Raw genomic sequence first — 19,127 nt, 5'->3', positions numbered from 1 at the left:
TAAAATTTGCACCCTGTTGACTTCAATAGGGCAAGTACTAAACCTGCTTTTAGCCTCTTAACATTCTTGATGTGTCATTACAAGTGCACAGAAAATGTGAGTGATTCCTTCTGAGTGAACACGAGTGGATCTGACTGCAGTAGATGTAAAAGATATGTATAAAAATGATGTTATTTAAGCCAGCGCAAATACCTGTTCACATCCTGTTTTTCGGTTGAAGTCCAAAGTAATCGATTGCCAAGTTCACGCGCATAGGTTTAGTTACCTATGATCACGCGCGTGAACTCGGCAATCGACTACTTTGAGTTCTCCTTTAAAAGTCATTAAAAATGTAGGATATTTAAAAATACAACACCCATGCTAAAAACAGCAATGCAGCTTTAAAAATTGAGTAAAGGGCCCCATCTTTAAAATAAGTTAAACAGCAGTAGGCCTATTCTAAATATATTTATTTAGCAAATTAAACATTAAAAAGCCATGCAGCATTTTATTAAAGGGATAGTTCACCCACACATTTTTAATTCTGTCATCAATTACTCACCAATCCTCGTGTAGTTCCAAACTCGTAACTTTTGTTCATCTTCGGAACAAAAATGATTAAGATCTTTTTGATTAAATCTGAGAGCTTTCTGTCTCTCCATAGACAGCTGAATCTTTGATGCATCAAAAGTTCATAAAGAGATCGTAAAACGAATCCATTGAGTGGTTTTACGATCTCTTTATGAACGTTTTGAAGCGTCAAAGTGATCTCAGATTTCATAAAAAATATCTTCATTTGTGTTCCGAAGATGAACAAAAGTCTTACAGGTTTGGAACGACATGAGTAATTAATGACAGAAATGTTCATGTTTGGGTGAACTATCCCTTTAAGAAACTCTGTCTATTAGTCGAAACGTTTCATAACGGCCAAAGACTCGTCTGAACCCGTCCTGTATGAACACTTATGCAAACATATTATTGAGAAACTTTTGAGTGACGGCTGAATAGTTTGAATAGTTGAATAGAATATAATTGAATAGTTTGCTTGGACATAAGCCATGGGAATGAAACACAAACCAACGAACTGATTCAAAAAGGTGACTTGAAATTAATTTTTCGCACAAATGGGGTGAAGGGGGATTTCTAGCCTACTGGTGGCAACTAATAATAATAATAATAATAATAATAATCTTGATTAGCATTCCCCAAGGAAGGGAAAGTACTTTAATTAGCAAGTAATAAATAAAATAATCTAAAAAATATAATAAAATAAGGTAATAAAATAACTACCAGTACAAAAATGTTAGCACACTTAAGTTGATTACTTATAAAACAAAGTGTGAACAGAGAGACTGATTGGAGCTGAATTAACTTTAGAAAAGTGTGAAGAAGAATTAAACATATTAGGGATTTCTATATAATGCTTACCTTTGTATACCTGCTACCAAAATGCACATAAATGCTCAGACTTTGGCTATAAAATTCTGCTAAAATATAAGACAACGTAATGAACTGCAAATAGGCTTCGGGGCTTCATAAAAAATTGACTAAGCTGATAATTGTATTGTAATTTACATATACATGCATTTTTTATATATATATATATATAACTCATTCTACACCCAAACAAATACACAACTCAAAATCAAACACTGCATGAATATTATAAATTAGTTTATTGAAAAGAAAATATAGTAAAAAATATAGTATATTTTATAAATTTAAGGAAGCAACTGTAAAAGGCTCACTGAGTCAGACAATACAGTAAGTATAGATGACATGTCGGGCCATCTCCTTATTACCACTGGACTGGTAAATCAGGGATAAGTTGTAGGCAATCTCTCTTCTCAAATCCACTTGATCATCATCAATCCCCTTGAAATGACAAGAGAAATCATTTGCATTTCACAAAGCATTTTAAACAGCCTATTAATGCATAGATAAATATACATATTTACAGCATAGAGCCTTTGAATGTGTGTCTTGTTTACTATGTTTTGAGAATCTGGGATATTTCTGTGATGATTTATGCATGTATAGTGGATCACACAGATATTAAACTGAAAGCGTCTTACCTCCAGTTTGAGTGGGGGGAGGGTGAGGGCTTTCTCGTAGTAGTGAATGGCTAAATGACTGAGTCCGAGCTGGTGTAAAGCCCGGCCAAGATTATACAAAGACTCTTGACAATGACCCCTGAGATCCACATAGCGCCACAGGAATGAGAAACCCTGAGGAACAACCAAAATAGGGTTATCTATGCAGATCACTCATCAAATTAGGGACGTCTGAATGACATCTACGGTTTTAAAATGACTACTGCATTTTTTTAATTTACTATTATTACTACTATTCCTAAATTGAAAATACTCCAAAATGCCAAAAAAAAAAAAAAAACATATACTAACTTTTGCATAATTAAGGGTGTGTTCAGTTCACTTGGTTCGATTGAACCAGACAAAATAAATAAATAAATAAATAAAAAACCTTTCGTTTTTGATCCGCTTAGCGTTCACATTGGCATTTTAACACCGAACCTAAAGATACCGAATCTAAAGGCTATGGGGATATGCTCACAACTTTTTTATTATGTTACGTATATTGTATTAATGTATATTTCGCGATGAAACTTACCGAACATCTGAAACAATGCTGTGTTTTGGGCTAAATGCGCTTGTTGTATGTGCGAAGCTACATATGATGGTATTTTGACCAGATGAGAACTCGTGAAGAGCTTATAAAATGTGTAAAGGAGTCAAAACAGCGGCAGGAATCCCTACGTCACACACACGAACAAAGACACACACAAACAAAGATCTGCAGCGAGGAGACGCGGTTCTGATGCCTGTACTGAACTGTGATGGGCAACATCACGACTATGACAAGAAAAAACAGGTATGCTTGAGCACTGTGTCCTTTTCAGAGTCACATCTTGTGACATCATGGCCTGTTTTTGGTTCGTTTACATGTCTTTGGTCTGTGTTGCGTTCATATTTCATTTGATCCGCACCAGAGTTCGTTTGGAAGCGGACTGAGACTCGGTCTCGGTTCACTTGTTTGATGCGCACCAGGGTTCAGACGTTCACACTTATTCAAATGAACCGCACTAACAGAGCAATCTCACCAGGGTTCGTTTTAATCAAACTAAACATGTAAAGTGTGAACACGCCCTAAAATTTTAAGACCATTGTGAGGTATTGTCATTATTTTCATGACAGTTAAGTACATTTGTCCTACAAATTCTCATTACTGCAGCAAGTCTGGGACTTAAATAAATATATAAATCTGTAATACAATGCTTTCTAAAATTTTATTACGCAATAAATGAAAATGTATGAATATTACATAAAAAATTTAATGCTAAATCATTTAACATTTATAAATAATATAATATATAGAATTTTAATTGTCATAATGCAAAACATACTTTTTTCTAGCATGTTCTAGAAAGCCGACCAGAGGGGAAATTTCAGCAACTTTAAACACTCAAAAGTGGCTAATTTAGAAAAAATACACATCATGCTGTACCTGTATAACGAGAGGATGCCTTTTCATGACGAACCTCTGACAGGCCATATGGAAGAACGTGAGACCTACAACCAAACTATGAAGGGGATGGTCTTGCTGGTTTCTGAAGGCCTGCATGTACTGACCTACTCAGAGAAGAGAAAGTAGAATAAAACAATCATAATAATAATTATAATTACAAAACTAATTTTAATAGTGCAGGTTCCACCAATAATGCCACTTATGCACAGAAAATCTAAATAAACAAGGTGTGACCCACTCATGAACAGAACCTAGGAATAAACACCAGAATTGTGCCATAGGAAATGGTTCAATGTCTAAACCATACCGAGTGCATGTTTGAAAGTCCCAGAAACCAGCGAGGTGTGTCCATTGAGAAGGTAGAGCGCATGGTTATCGGGGTGCTTGAGCATGAGACGCAGACAGAAACGATGATGTCTGGCATCCTGAGAGTGCAGGGTAACCTGATTAAACACGTTCCACAGCTGAGTCCGTTCCACATTGTCCATTAACATCAACCTGCAATAGATGGGGTATATTTACAGTACTTAAAGTTCTCTACTGAGAAAGAAGCACAAATGATCACTAAAGCCACTTCTCAATAAAAAAAAAATAAAAAATTCACCCATTTTATTTTCCACCCTCTGTTCCTCAAGAAGAACCAGTTTATCTTGAGTTTTACACATTCCTCCCCTTGTGTGTTTCTTTATGCAATATTTTGGCTATTATGATCATAGTTTTATATTGTTCAAAATACAGAATACCACATTTTCCACTAAAATTGTATTTATATATGTGAAAAATGCAGGAATCTGTGTTTAAAACTGGAAATTCTGTATTCTTTTGTCTTTCTGTTTCTGAGTCTTTAAAAGAGGATTAAATATAAAATAAATAATAAGAAAAACTCAATATATATAGTTTTTAAAAACAGAGAGTATCATGTATAAAACACAGAATCCCATATTTACTACCAAAAGAATAAAATTTTGGTGGATAATGCAGCATTCTGTGTTTTAAGCATGTATTTTAAAAACGATAAATTTAATTAGCCAAAATACTGCATAAACAAACAAAAACTGATTAAATGTGTAAGATATTTATCAATTTAATCAGTTTTTATAAACACAGAATAAATAATAACAACATGTTAAAAATCACAGAAAACTGCATTTCCCACCAAAACAAGTGAAAATTAGTGGAAAATTGTGATGCTGTGTTTTAAACATGGCATAGTATAACAATAAATCATATTAGCCAAAATACCGCATAAACAAACAAACAAGGATAGAAACGTAGAATTTTAGAAACGTCTAGAATTTTATTTAGGATGTTCATGTAGACAGACTTAATATCCAACTGACTGACCTTATATAGTCATAAGCCTTGCGGAAGTTGTGGTCGAGGAAGGCGGCGGACAGGCCGAGGTATTCGAGCTCTTTGCGCTTGACGCGGTCGTCGTAGAAGGAGTAGTACTCTAAAGTGGAGTCGACTAATAACTCGGCCTCAGCAAAGCGCTTCAACTCACACAGCACAGCCAAGCAGCGCAGTAACAGCTTCCACCAGTCGTCTCGAGAGAGGACGCTTGTCTTACCTTAGAGAGAAAGACACTGTTAAACCTAAGAAGACTTGGAAAAGGTCGAATGAAGAGGCGCCAGTCATTACATTTTGATGCAAGTTTACAAAGGCTTGTTGACTTAAAAGAAGAGCTGGTTTAGTTTCAATCGACTGGGCTGGGTTGAAGTATGCAAATATTATTGATCATTCAATTCATTGTGTGATCTTAAAGTCCTAGGACAGCAGTTTAACGGCACGGTTCCATGTGATGTGCTTTACCCGTCACATCCAGATAAGCTGCCTCTTGGTCATCAATCTCCTTCAGTTTGTTGCGTGACACTTTTATAAGCTTCAGATGTTTGACACCGGAGGACGTATCAGAGACGACACACACCTGAGCCCTCACCATCGCCACCTTCACAAAACAAGAAAGCACAACAATGTGTAAAATATCAAGTCTCATAAACCTGCAGACAGGAAGTCAGAATGAACTACTAGTGGTTGAGTGATATGGTCATATTAGACGGGTAATCGACTATAGACTGATATAGGCTGATTCAATACAAGTAAAATAATAAACTTTTTACCAGAACTAAAACTATAAAAGAAGCATTTTCATACTTGAAATAAAATTAAATAAAATTAAACTTATTTTATTTCAGATAGTTGCTAAGGCATCATTTCTCATTTTCGTTTAGTTTTAGTTGAAGTACTAAAATAACTAAAATTTAAAAAAAACTATTTAGACATTATAAAAGGAAAAAGTAATAAAAAAATGATAAAAACACAACAAAATTACTATAACTAATTCAAATTAAATTGAAAACAGAAATATAAAAATAAAATCTAATTCAAAACATTACCAGAAACTATAATAGCATATCAATGTTATAACAATCAATACTAAAATAACACTGTTTCAACTGTATATGTCAGTTGTTTATGAGAAAGCATGGTGGTCACAGATTAATCTGCCTATATAAAACTGAATCTGGCAATATAGGTTTATAGCCAATGAATTCCTCAATTCAATTTGATGTATGCTAATTAATGAAAAATAGTCTGATTAATCAGATAATAAGATAAATAGACAATGTATCTAGAGCATGGTGGCTACAAATAGACTGATAACGGTGTGGATTAATCAGATACAGCGAGTATGGTGCGATAAATACTATGTAAAATACACTACCGTTCAAAAATGTATACTTTTATTCAGCGAGTAAACTTTTATGACAGTAAAGACACGTATAATGTTACAGAAGATTTTTTATTTCAAATAAATGCTGTTCTTTTGAATGTTATAAAATAACATAATAATAATAATAATAGAAATAGAAATAATAGAAAAATCAGCATATTAGAATGATTTCTGAAGGATCTAGAGAGTAATGATGCTGAAAATTCAGCTTTGCATCACAGGATCTATTCAAATAGAAAACACTTATTTAGAATTGTTATCATTATTTCACAATATTACTGTTTTTACGGATCAAATAAATGCAGCCTTGGTGGGCATAAGAGACTTTTCAAAAAAGTGAGCCCAAACATTTGAACAGTAATATATTGCAATTTCAGGTATTTTGTGTAAATCTATCAATATACTGTATCATATTGTCCACACAGCTGTCTTCATATCACTATCACACATTGAGCACAAAATCTGACCTTCAGTAGCATGGACAGCATGGTCAATACAGTATCAATGTAATCATCAGTGCGTCCTTGAGCATGAAGGAGAGTCGAGCGATGCAACAACAGCTTCAGCTCCTGAAAAACATCACACACATAATTATACACAAGCACTTCGCATTTAAACAGAGGACTATGATATGCAGTGCACACACCTGCTGGGCAGCAGAAGAGTCCTGTGCAAGGGTTTCGGCATCATACATGGGCTCCAGGGCCTCGAGGGCCATGTTGGGTCGGCCCAGCTGCTGCTGGAGGGTGGATAGTGCCAGACGGGCGTCTAGATGCAATGGAGCCATTTCAACAACCTTACTGTAGCTCTTCACCGCAACCTCCAAATGACCAAGTGCCTTCAGACACTCTGCAAACAAGTAAATCATTTGCGGTTTAAGTAGGCAGTTCTTGACCAGAAATATACATTTTACTGTAATAACAGCAAACTTTTTTCATTGCTTTTCCAAATTTAGTGCGCCAAAAAAGGTGTGTAACCTGCGTGTCGGAGCCAAACGACCGCCAGGTTGTATCTCTCCGAGCAGACGAGGGCGGACAGCAGAGGCAGGGCAGAGTTATACTCGCCCTCTTCCATAAAAGCCTCCGCCACGTCCAAATACAAATCACCCAGCTCCTCCGGGCTCTGCTCCATCAGAGACGTCAACATGGGCTGCAGACACAAGGTCACAGGCCAGAAAATCAAACACGTTTATTCTATCAGCACGCTTTCATTTGGAAGATTCTTGAGTGTTCGCTCATTTGCAATAAGTTAAAATGATCCCTTTTGAATGTTAAAATGACATTTTGTTTATGAATGTAAAATGAACACATATTAAACACAAATATGATGCTTAAAGTGGAAGGCAATGCTTTGCAGATAATGTACTTTCATAAACGTCTCGGAGAAAACATGTCTAAAAAAAAACTACAGACACTTCTAATGCAAGGCGACTTAAATATGTGGAAAATAATCAGAAACCAACAATATTAGCAGTATTTTCAACAGTAATAAAGCAAAATCAGGGGCTGTATGATAGAAAAAAATTCAGAGAAGTCAAGAATTAAGATAGGAAGTATCTGTCATACAGCTACAGTGATACAAATGAGAGCTTGTGTATGTGTAGGAATCTACTTACATCCAGAGGTTTGAAGACTTGCTGGTGGATGAGGCACACCATCATCTTCACCCTGATGTCGACGGGAACATCATCAGGAATCACCACCTCTAAGATTTTCCCTATGCATTTAAAAACATGTTAGCGATATGTTCATAATGCTCTTCTCTGATTAACAATATTATCATCAGCCAAGTCCTACCAAACTAAACTCTGCACTGCAAAGACAGCACAGAATATATACAGTACACCATGAAAAGATGCCTTTCAGTACATTTAATTGCAGGAAACATTTTTATTATTATTACTATTATATATTTAGACACCTCTGTGGTACAGCAAAACAATGGAAGCTTATTTCCGCCACTGAATAATAAATAATAATAATAATTGCGACTTTTTATCTCACAATTCTGACTTTTTTTCTCACAATTGAGAGGATATGAAGTCTGAATTGTGAGAAATAAAGTCGCAATTCTGAGAAATAAAGTCGCAATTGCGAGATATAAAGTCGCAATTCTGAGAAATAAAGTCGCAATTCTGAGAAATAAAGTCGCAATTGGGAGATATAAAGTCAGAATTGCATTATATAAAGTCGCAATTGCGTGTTATAAAGTCAGAATTGTGAGATATAAACTATTCTGAGGTACAAAAAAAAAGTCAGTCTTTTTTTTCCTTAGAATTGGACTTTATATCTCACAATTGTGAGTTTATATCTCACAATTCTGAGAAAAGATGTCAGAATTGCGAGATATAAACTCGCAGTTATGTGTTATAAAGTCAGAATTGTGTGATATAGTCGCAATTGCGAGAAAAAAAAGTCAGAATTCTGACTTTATAACACGTAATTGCGACTTTATTTCACGCAATTCTGACTTTATATCTTGCAATTCTGAGAAATAAATCCAGAATTGCGAGATGTAAACTCACAATTGTGAGATAAAAAGTCGCAATTATCTTTTAAAATATTTTATTTTGTGGCGGAAACAAGCTTCCATACAAAACACCTTATGCCAGAACAATCATCTTTTGTCTCACCTTTTTCCTCCTCTGAGTTTTCTTTCTTCTCTTCTCCTTCTGTATCTTGTGCAGGCGTCTGGTCATCAGTCTCTGTCTCCGTTTCCTCCTTCTCTTGTCTTTTCAGAACGATGCCACAAAACTTCACCAGGGCCTGCAGACACATGCATTTTAGCACTTAAATAAACATGAATACAACAGAGGAAAGGGGAGTCAAAAAAACTCTTAATCTATTACCAGAATTAAGCGTAAACAATATGAAAGCATGGATCCATCTTGTCTTGTATCAGTGGTTCAGGCTGCTGGTGGTGTAATGGTGTGTTGGATTTTTCTTGGCACACTTTGGACCCCTTAGTACCAATCAAGCATCATTTAAACTCCACAGCCGATCTGAGTATTGCTGCTGATCACGTCCATCCCATGTTCTCATGTTCTGATGACTTCCAGCAGGATAACACGCCATGTCACAACACTCAAATCATCTCAAACATGACAATGAGTTCACTAAACTCAAATGGCCTCCACAGTCACCAGATCTCAGTTAAATAAAGCATATTCCGGATGTGGTGGAACGAGAGAGTCACATCACAGATGTGCAGCCGACAAATCTGCAGCAACTGTGTGATGCTATCATGACAATATGGACCAAAATCTCTGAGGAATGCTTCCAGCACCTTGTTGAATCTACGCCATGAAGAATTAAGGCAGTTCTGAAGTTAAAAAGGGGTCCAAAGTGGCCGGTGAGTGTGTGTGTGTGTGTATGACATGCATTTCTATATAACGCTGTTAAATCGGCCAACTGGCACTCTGTTCTGCTCTATATATTTTGTTATTGGCCACTGATCATCCTGCTAGTCTTCATCTGGTCTCACCTCTAGAGCTTTGTCATGTTGATGGTTGGCTATGAAGAGTTCAGAAGCCATGTTGACACACTCATGTGAGACTAGTTCAGGATGTCTGTCCAGAGCTTCCTCCATGACCCCTATAGCAGAAGGCAACTCACTGCTCTCATAGTAACTCCTGAAATAAATACATGCACAGTTCAAACTGTGTGGCATTCAGAAATGGGCATGGCATTGATGACACAACCATGCACTCATATCTACATTTATATATAAACTTAAAATACAAGAGTCCTCTTACATATGTGAAGTCATAAAGGTGCAGAAGCAGTAGTAGTGTTTAAATATTAAGGGTATAATGCAAAAAACCTTGGTCAACATAAGATTCAGAATATATGTGGCCACCGTACTTTGCCATGTCTCGTGAGAGCTGCATGAACTGTTCTCCGTCGGATGGCGGCAGCAGGCTGAGGATTCGGCGATACCCGTCCATGGCTTGCTTGTGCTCCCCGACCTGCTCATACAGACTGGAGCGCTCCCACAGGTACTGAACATTACTGGGGTCGTATTTAATAGCTGGGAACACAACAGCATGCTTTAGACACATTTCACAAAGGCATCTCAGTAAACAAACATCTGCTGATTTATAGTAAGGTACAGTAACTGACAGTTCAGTGATAATGCGGATTGGAAGCGACACACTTCCTCTCACTTTTTGTCTTACAATCCAAACCAAACATTTTTTAATCTCTAAGAGGTCAATAGAGACAGATTTACAACAAGATTTTTTATTTGAACAAGAACAAATTAACAATGATTATAAAAAATGATAATTATAATATTCATTTTCTAAATAAATCTATATATTTAAAATTATATCCAAAAATGAATGAATCAATAAATTGAGGAATATGAATAAAATACTAATAAAATAGTTTTTAAAATTGTAAAAACTAAAAAAATACTAATATATATCAATATAATTAATTAGTTTAAAAGTTGTTTAAATGTTTGGGGTCAGTAAGATTTTAAGAGTTAAGAAATTAACTCTTATTCAGCAAGGATACACTGAATTGATCAAAAGTGACAGTAAAGACATTTATAATGGTGCAAAAGATTTACATTTCAAATAAATGCTGTTCTTCTGAACTTTCTATTCATCAAAGAATCTTGAAAATTATGGTTTCCATAAGCAGCATAACTGTTTTCAACATTGATATTACTAGTAAATCAGCATTTTAGAATGATTTCTGAAGGATCATGTGACACTAAAGACTGGAGTAATGATGAATAAATCACAGGAATAAATAACATTTTAAATAGATTAAAATTATTATATTAATATTATAATTTTAGTTATAATATTCCACATTATTAATGTTTTTGCTCAAATAAATGCAGCCTTGGTGACCATAAGAAACATTTAAAAAGCTTACCGATCCCACATTTTTGAATGGTTGTGTTTCTACTGTGTGTGTACAGACCTTTAGTGTAGCAGATGATGGCTTGTTTGATGTTGTCCTGCTCCAGGGACATGTCCGCCAGCTTGACCCACTCTTCACAGTCACTGGGGTTCAGGTGAGCGGCGATCAGTCCGAACTGAAGCGCTTTCTCCATGTCCCCCTGATCCTCGTAGATCATAGCCAGCGTGGAGAACGGCTCGTATGCCACAGGAGCTGAGAGACGTGGAAGAGACGAGGTTTATTCTCGGATTAATATGCAGGCACAACTACAATTAAAGTCGCCATTAAATCAAAATTGATTTATTTTCTATGGTATATAGTGCAGTGTTTATTGTAAATGCGTACACATCATTTTTTTTTCAGATGCCCTCATCATCTTAAACCAAAATAACTCCCTCTCCCTCTTGCAGTGACATCTCTTCTCTTCTCTGATGATGTGTTTACAGGTATGAGGGCGGGACAACCTGTCACTCACATGAGATCGACCAATAGCAAACCACAATCATCCAATCAATTCCCCATGGATAAAATCAAGCCCCGCCTTCCATTTTTTTCTTGTTCGAGAAGCCGTTTCACTCTGATATACGTCACACAGGTATGATATTCGTACGACTTTTAAACACCGTGGCCAGAGCCCGTCTACGGAGAGCCTGGCCACTCCCTATTAAGTCCTATTGTACTGAATTTTGGTTGTAGTTCCACCAGAGTTCCACTAGGGGCGATCGCCCATGAGTGCAGAATGAATGGGAGTCAATGGGGCTAGACAGCGTCTCTTTCACCCGATTGCCATTGTGAAATCTCAGATTTGATTGTAGGTTTTGCAAGTTCAACATGGGTTATAGGTCGAAAGTTGAATGAACGAGTACTTATGTCCTTTCGATTTCTTACAGGTTGAGTTGTTGTTGCCCATAACACGCTAGCATTCTGCTAATGAACGCTGATTGGTCAGTGAAGGACTGATTGCGACCAGAGATACCGCTTGATGGCATCGTGTCATCCGAAGAGGGACCAGAAACAAACAAAACAAAAACTCTTCTAGCATGTGTATTTACCTGTGTCAGCTGTGTTGTCGATGCCTCAAGAGAAAAGAAAGTGCAGAGCGCGAATGCACCAAAGTGACTGAAGGATTGCCGTAAAGCAGTATCTCTGGTCGTACGATGTGTATGACGTCATTGACATTTTAAAAGACTTTTTAAAGCATATAAGTGACTCTAAAAAATCTAACACCCAGCAATGTGTAATTTCTTTGCATCTCCTTTCGAAAACAACATTCAAATTACTAGACAAAAAATTATATCCTGAGAAAAGTGGATTTTGATGTGTATAGCGCCATTGACCTCCATTCATTCTGCACTCGTCCTGTGAGCGCCCTCATATGGAGCCAGAGTGGAACTGCAACCAGTTCAGAAGCCGGAAGTTTACTGAGAGTGGAACTTCTCCCCTTATTAGGCTCTGTTTGTGGCACCAATACACCAAGGCATTTCACACCGCAATTAACCAACAACAAAAACCCACCTTGGCGAATGATCTCCATGCACATCAGGATGGCATCCTCCTTGTCTCCTCTAGCGTAGCGGATGTTGGCCTCTCCCATGAGTCCCCTGAGAGCCCGTGGTAACTTACTGCGGGGACGTCTCTCCTAAACAAATAACGAGACCAGTGTGCTTAGAAATAAACTGAAAATGTATCATGATCAATAACAGTGATGTCTAATGATCTACTGACCTTCATCATCTTCTTATTCTCACGGTTCAGCTCCATTTCTAAGGCGAACACGTCTCCGGGTGTGACTTCATTGCCATCATTGTCCTCTTCGTCATCTTCTTCTTCATCTTCAGCATCATCATCATCGTCGTCGCCGTCCTCTTCTCCAATAACGCTCCACTCCATCTTTCCATCTTCATCCTCTTCATCCTCATCCACACATTCCTCCAGCCCGTCTCCCATCATGGAGGCAAAGGCTCTCTGAACAGATGGACTGACTCCTTCCTCTGTTGTCTCTGTCAAGACAGCACACAAAACACAGCTTGTGATGTGATGCTCTCACACTGAATATTGATCCCCACATGCCTCATTCAAATGCTCCATACGTTTGCTATACAAGGATATAAAAACAAAATAATATTATCTGAAAAGTATGACTAATTAATTACCCTATTTAATTTGTTTTAATTAATATACTTGTTAAACATTAACAGAAAGGCAGTCATAATTGAAAGATTTACAAGCAAAGACTGAGATTACATTGAATTTTCAAATCACATTCAACACAACATACTAAACAATAAGTGGGTAAAACAGTAAATAACTAAATTAATTAAAAGAAAATGAAAAGTAGGGGAGTAAGGTTTTTTTATATAATTTATATTTTAGTCTTTGGAACTTTTCATCCCTCTCAATGTATCCAAATATATTAGAAAATCCTCTTTTAAAAACAATATATATATATATATATATATATATATATATATATATATATATATATATATATATATATATATATATATATATATATATATATATATATATATATATATATACAGTATATACTACTGTTCAAAAGTTTGGGGTCAGTAAGGTTTTTTAATGTTTTTAAAAGAAGTATCTTCTGCTCACCAAGGCTGCATTTATTTGATAAAAAACAATTAAAAAAACAGTAATATTGTGAAATATTATGACAATTTAAAATTACTGTTTTCTATTTTAATATATTTTAAACTGTAATTTATTCCTGTGATCAAAGCTGAATTTTCAGCATCATTACTCCAGTCTTCAGTGTCACATGATCCTTCAGAAATCATTCTAATATGATGATTTGATGTCCAAGAAACATTCATTATTATTATCAATGTTGAAAACAGTTGTGTACAATTTTTTCTTCAAAATTCTTTGATAAATAGGAAGTTCAAAAGAACAGCATTTATTTAAAATAGAATATTTTCTAACATTATAAATGTCTTTACTGTAACTTTTGATCAGTTTAACTCATCCTTGATGAATAAAAGTATTGATTTATTTTATTTCTTTCCCCAAAAAAATAAAATAAAAATTCTTACTGACCCCAAACTTTTGCACAGTAGTGTATATATATATATAGTGCATGTAAAATTTCAACAAAAGCAACAAATTATAACTGCTAGTAATTAGTTCGGACACAGTCTTAACAAATTGCTATGTTGTTTATGTAACTGGCCCATTGTAATGACAGGAAAAACAGGTGAGGTTTCATAAAAATGTCAATATCATTTGTACCCCTTTCCCCTGTAGTGTTGCCCCTGTTACCCTGGTACTGTGCTGTAATGCCCGTGTTACCCTGGTACTGTGCTGCTACTGTGCTGCAATGCCCCTGTTACCCTGGTACTGTGATGTAATGCCCCTGTTACCCTGGTAGTGTGGTGCAATGCCCCTGTTACCCTGGTAGTGTGGTGCACTGCCCCTGTTACCATGGTAGTGTGGTGCAATGCCCCTGTTACCCTGGTATTGAGCTGCAATGCCCCTGTTACCCTGGTACTGTGCTGCAATGCCCCTGTTACCCTGGTACTGTGATGTAATGCCCCTGTTACCCTGGTACTGTGATGTAATGCCCCTGTTACCCTGGTAGTGTGGTGCACTGCCCCTGTTACCATGGTAGTGTGGTGCAATGCCCCTGTTACCCTGGTACTGTGATGTAATGCCCCGGTTACCCTGGTACTGTGCTGTAATGCCCCTGTTACCCTGGTACTGTGCTGCAATGCTCCTGTTACCCTGGTATTGAGCTGCAATGCCCCTGTTACCCTGGTACTGTGCTGCAATGCCCCTGTTACCCTGGTACTGTGATGTAATGCCCCTGTTACCCTGGTACTGTGATGTAATGCCCCTGTTACCCTGGTAGTGTGGTGTAATGCCCCTGTTACCCTGGTAGTGTGGTGCAATGCCCCTGTTACCCTGGTACTGTGATGTAATGCCCCTGTTGCCCTGGTACTGTGATGTAATGCCCCGGTTACCCTGGTACTGTGATGTAATGCCCCTGTTACCCTGGTACTGTGCTGCAATGCCCCTGTTACCCTGGTACTGTGATGTAATGCCCCTGTTACCCTGGTACTGTGATGTAATGCCCCTGTTACCCTGGTAGTGTGGTGTAATGCCCCTGTTACCCTGGTAGTGTGGTGCAATGCCCCTGTTACCCTGGTACTGTGATGTAATGCCCCTGTTGCCCTGGTACTGTGATGTAATGCCCCGGTTACCCTGGTACTGTGATGTAATGCCCCGGTTACCCTGGTACTGTGATGTAATGCCCCTGTTACCCTGGTACTGTGCTGCAATGCCCCTGTTACCCTGGTACTGTGATGTAATGCCCCTGTTACCCTGGTACTGTGATGTAATGCCCCTGTTACCCTGGTAGTGTGGTGTAATGCCCCTGTTACCCTGGTAGTGTGGTGCAATGCCCCTGTTACCCTGGTACTGTGATGTAATGCCCCTGTTGCCCTGGTACTGTGATGTAATGCCCCGGTTACCCTGGTACTGTGATGTAATGCCCCTGTTACCCTGGTACTGTGCTGCAACGCCCCTGTTACCCTGGTACTGTGATGTAATGCCCCTGTTACCCTGGTACTGTGATGTAATGCCCCTGTTACCCTGGTAGTGTGGTGTAATGCCCCTGTTACCCTGGTAGTGTGGTGCAATGCCCCTGTTACCCTGGTACTGTGATGTAATGCCCCTGTTACCCTGGTAGTGTGGTGCAATGCCCCTGTTACCCTGGTAGTGTGGTGCACTGCCCCTGTTACCATGGTAGTGTGGTGCAATGCCCCTGTTACCCTGGTACTGTGATGTAATGCCCCGGTTACCCTGGTACTGTGCTGTAATGCCCCTGTTACCCTGGTACTGTGCTGCAATGCTCCTGTTACCCTGGTATTGAGCTGCAATGCCCCTGTTCCCCTGGTACTGTGCTGCAATGCCCCTGTTACCCTGGTACTGTGATGTAATGCCCCTGTTACCCTGGTACTGTGATGTAATGCCCCTGTTACCCTGGTAGTGTGGTGTAATGCCCCTGTTACCCTGGTAGTGTGGTGCAATGCCCCTGTTACCCTGGTACTGTGATGTAATGCCCCTGTTGCCCTGGTACTGTGATGTAATGCCCCGGTTACCCTGGTACTGTGATGTAATGCCCGTTACCCTGGTACTGTGCTGCAATGCCCCTGTTACCCTGGTACTGTGATGTAATGCCCCTGTTACCCTGGTACTGTGATGTAATGCTCCTGTTACCCTGGTAGTGTGGTGTAATGCCCCTGTTACCCTGGTAGTGTGGTGCAATGCCCCTGTTACCCTGGTACTGTGATGTAATGCCCCTGTTACCCTGGTAGTGTGGTGCAATGCCCCTGTTACCATGGTAGTGTGGTGCAATGCCCCTGTTACCCTGGTACTGTGATGTAATGCCCCGGTTACCCTGGTACTGTGCTGCAATGCCCCTGTTACCCTGGTACTGTGCTACAATTCTCCTGTTACCCTGGTATTGAGCTGCAATGCCCCTGTTACCCTGGTACTGTGCTGCAATGCCCCTGTTACCCTGGTACTGTGATGTAATGCCCCTGTTACCCTGGTACTGTGATGTAATGCCCCTGTTACCCTGGTAGTGTGGTGTAATGCCCCTGTTACCCTGGTAGTGTGGTGCAATGCCCCTGTTACCCTGGTACTGTGATGTAATGCCCCTGTTGCCCTGGTACTGTGATGTAATGCCCCGGTTACCCTGGTACTGTGCTGCAATGCCCCTGTTACCCTGGTACTGTGATGTAATGCCCCGGTTACCCTGGTACTGTGCTGCAATGCCCCGGTTACCCTGGTACTGTGCTGCAATGCCCCTGTTACCCTGGTACTGTGCTGTAATGCCCCTGTTACCCTGGTACTGTGATGTAATGCCCCTGTTGCCCTGGTACTGTGATGTAATGCCCCGGTTACCCTGGTACTGTGCTGCAATGCCCCTGTTGCCCTGGTACTGTGATGTAATGCCCCGGTTACCCTGGTACTGTGCTGCAATGCCCCGGTTACCCTGGTACTGTGCTGCAATGCCCCTGTTACCCTGGTACTGTGCTGTAATGCCCCTGTTACCCTGGCACTGTGCTGTAATGCCCCTGTTACCCTGGTACTGTGATGTAATGCCCCTGTTGCCCTGGTACTGTGATGTAATGCCCCGGTTACCCTGGTACTGTGCTGCAATGCCCCTGTTACCCTGGTACTGTGATGTAATGCCCCGGTTACCCTGGTACTGTGCTGCAATGCCCCTGTTACCCTGGTACTGTGATGTAATGCCCCTGTTGCCCTGGTACTGTGCTGTAATGCCCCTGTTACCCTGGCACTGTGCTGTAATGCCCCTGTTACCCTGGCACTGTGCTGTAATGCCCCTGTTACCCTGGTACTGTGCTGTAATGCCCGTGTTACCCTGGTACTGTGGTGTAATGCCCCTGTTACCCTGGTACTGTGGTGTAATGCCCCTGTTACCCTGGTACTGTGGTGTAATGCCCCTGTTACCCTGGTACTGTGGTGTAATGCCCCTGTTACCCTGGTACTGTGGTGTAATATCACCTGTTTGGCGTCTCCGTGTTGCTCCAGCACAGAGTTTGGAAGTGGATGGAGCAGAATCCTCCAGTTCAGCAGTTTCATCCTCATCCGACACATTCTGCTCCTGAAACACAACATGCGCTGCATCTCCACATTACTACAACAACACCATGTTGCATGCCCACATCACAATCCAAAATGAATGCTTAGTGGATATATGCACTGTAATAAACTGTACATTAAGACACGTATTATTTAGAAGCTGAAAGGTGAACATGAGAGCGGATCAAATTTACTAATGGAATAAAAGCAGTTAACGTTACCTTATTCTTTGCTTTTCTTTCCTCTCTCCGCCTCTCAAACTCCTCGAAAGTAATCTTTCCTTCTAAATACTCGTTCAATTCGGACATTGTAGACAAAATAATTCAGTTTACTGCTTCATGTCATACAGTATAATCATAACACGGCATGAGCGCTGTTGTCACTGCGTTTCAGCCTTTCAGCCAATTAGAAAGCTCAAACTCTTCTTCGACGGTGAGTGAAACACAAACACAGGTGACGTGATCCCAAAAGCCCTACACCGCCATCAAGTGTCAGCCACTGGTAAAGAAAGAGACTGTATATTACGAGAAATTTATTTTTCAGTATGTTTTAAATACATATACACGGTGGTTAAAGTGGGATTTGGCAGGTGGGGGAACCGACAATGCGGTTCCCGATATAAATGATGTTGAAGTGCTGCCTTCAAATCCGTGAGACGGTTATCACATCTCAATATAGACAATCAACACATAATCGGACTGATACAGGACTCTGTCAAGACCGCATTGAACGCCTTCATGGTGCGTTTTAACGAACGCCTTGATGCTTTTGAGAGACGCTTAGGCCCCGTCCACACTACTGCGTTTTCGTTAAGAAACGGAGAATTAAAACGAATACGATCTCCGTCCACACCAGCGTTTTAGCTCCGTATTAGAATTGATACTATTCACCAACACTGGGCATGCGCGTGCCGGTGTAAACAGAGACTTTCAGACATAGACTGTAAAAAAATGCTTTCAAACATCAAAATGTCATTTATTAATATGTATTTGTGTCAAAATTACATATTTTCCTATTCTATTTTGCCTGGAAACGCTTCCAACGTATCGCATGAAAAATAGGCGTCGGTTCTATTTACCGATTTGAGACGCGGCAGTTTATTACTGTAAGAAACTGTTCCAGCGGGTGAAGTTTACTGAATATTACCTGTGTACTCCATGACTGATGACACCCAATCATAGAGCCGAGCGTGAGCCTCTGCGTCATCGTTTTCTAAAGTCCTCCGTTTTGACCCGTCCACACTAAAACGCCCTCCGGAGATTCAAAACGAAAAACGGGTCGGCAGCGTTTCTAAACTTCTCTGTTTTGGGTCTCCGTTT

General features: G+C 39.4%; 1 protein-coding gene across 1 annotated transcript; it reads right to left on the bottom strand.

Moving 5' to 3' along the window:
* Positions 1 to 1,640: 1,640 nt before the first annotated feature.
* Positions 1,641 to 18,664, bottom strand: gtf3c3 (general transcription factor IIIC, polypeptide 3). The gene is made up of 18 exons (XM_081360837.1): positions 18,030 to 18,664; positions 17,731 to 17,830; positions 12,901 to 13,175; positions 12,691 to 12,814; positions 11,197 to 11,388; positions 10,123 to 10,288; positions 9,743 to 9,890; positions 8,892 to 9,024; positions 7,875 to 7,975; positions 7,237 to 7,408; positions 6,906 to 7,108; positions 6,727 to 6,828; positions 5,338 to 5,473; positions 4,870 to 5,095; positions 3,833 to 4,023; positions 3,505 to 3,629; positions 2,055 to 2,207; positions 1,641 to 1,854 (listed from the first exon to the last, which is right to left on the bottom strand). Exons 1-18 carry the CDS (start codon positions 18,114 to 18,116, stop codon positions 1,732 to 1,734), a joined length of 2,757 nt encoding a protein of 918 aa, XP_081216963.1. The 5' UTR covers positions 18,117 to 18,664; the 3' UTR covers positions 1,641 to 1,731.
* Positions 18,665 to 19,127: the final 463 nt, after the last annotated feature.

Source organism: Scardinius erythrophthalmus (genome assembly GCF_964197995.2).
Source record: "Scardinius erythrophthalmus genome assembly, chromosome: 3".
In the NCBI taxonomy this organism is placed as follows: Eukaryota; Metazoa; Chordata; class Actinopteri; order Cypriniformes; family Leuciscidae; genus Scardinius; species Scardinius erythrophthalmus.
The sequence above is the reverse complement of the archived record's forward strand: the minus strand, read 5'-3'. Positions and strand labels throughout refer to the sequence as shown.

Bases quoted from the DNA above. Each gene is read 5' to 3' on its own strand.
- gtf3c3 (XM_081360837.1), bottom strand. From the start codon at position 18,116: ATGTCCGAATTGAACGAGTATTTAGAAGGAAAGATTACTTTCGAGGAG. The intron at 3,630-3,832 runs GTATGGTTTAGA...TTCTCTGAGTAG, and splicing joins GACTTTCAAACATGCACTCG to GTCAGTACATGCAGGCCTTC. The intron at 2,208-3,504 runs GTACAGCATGAT...GTTGTTCCTCAG, and splicing joins GGCATCCTCTCGTTATACAG to GGTTTCTCATTCCTGTGGCG.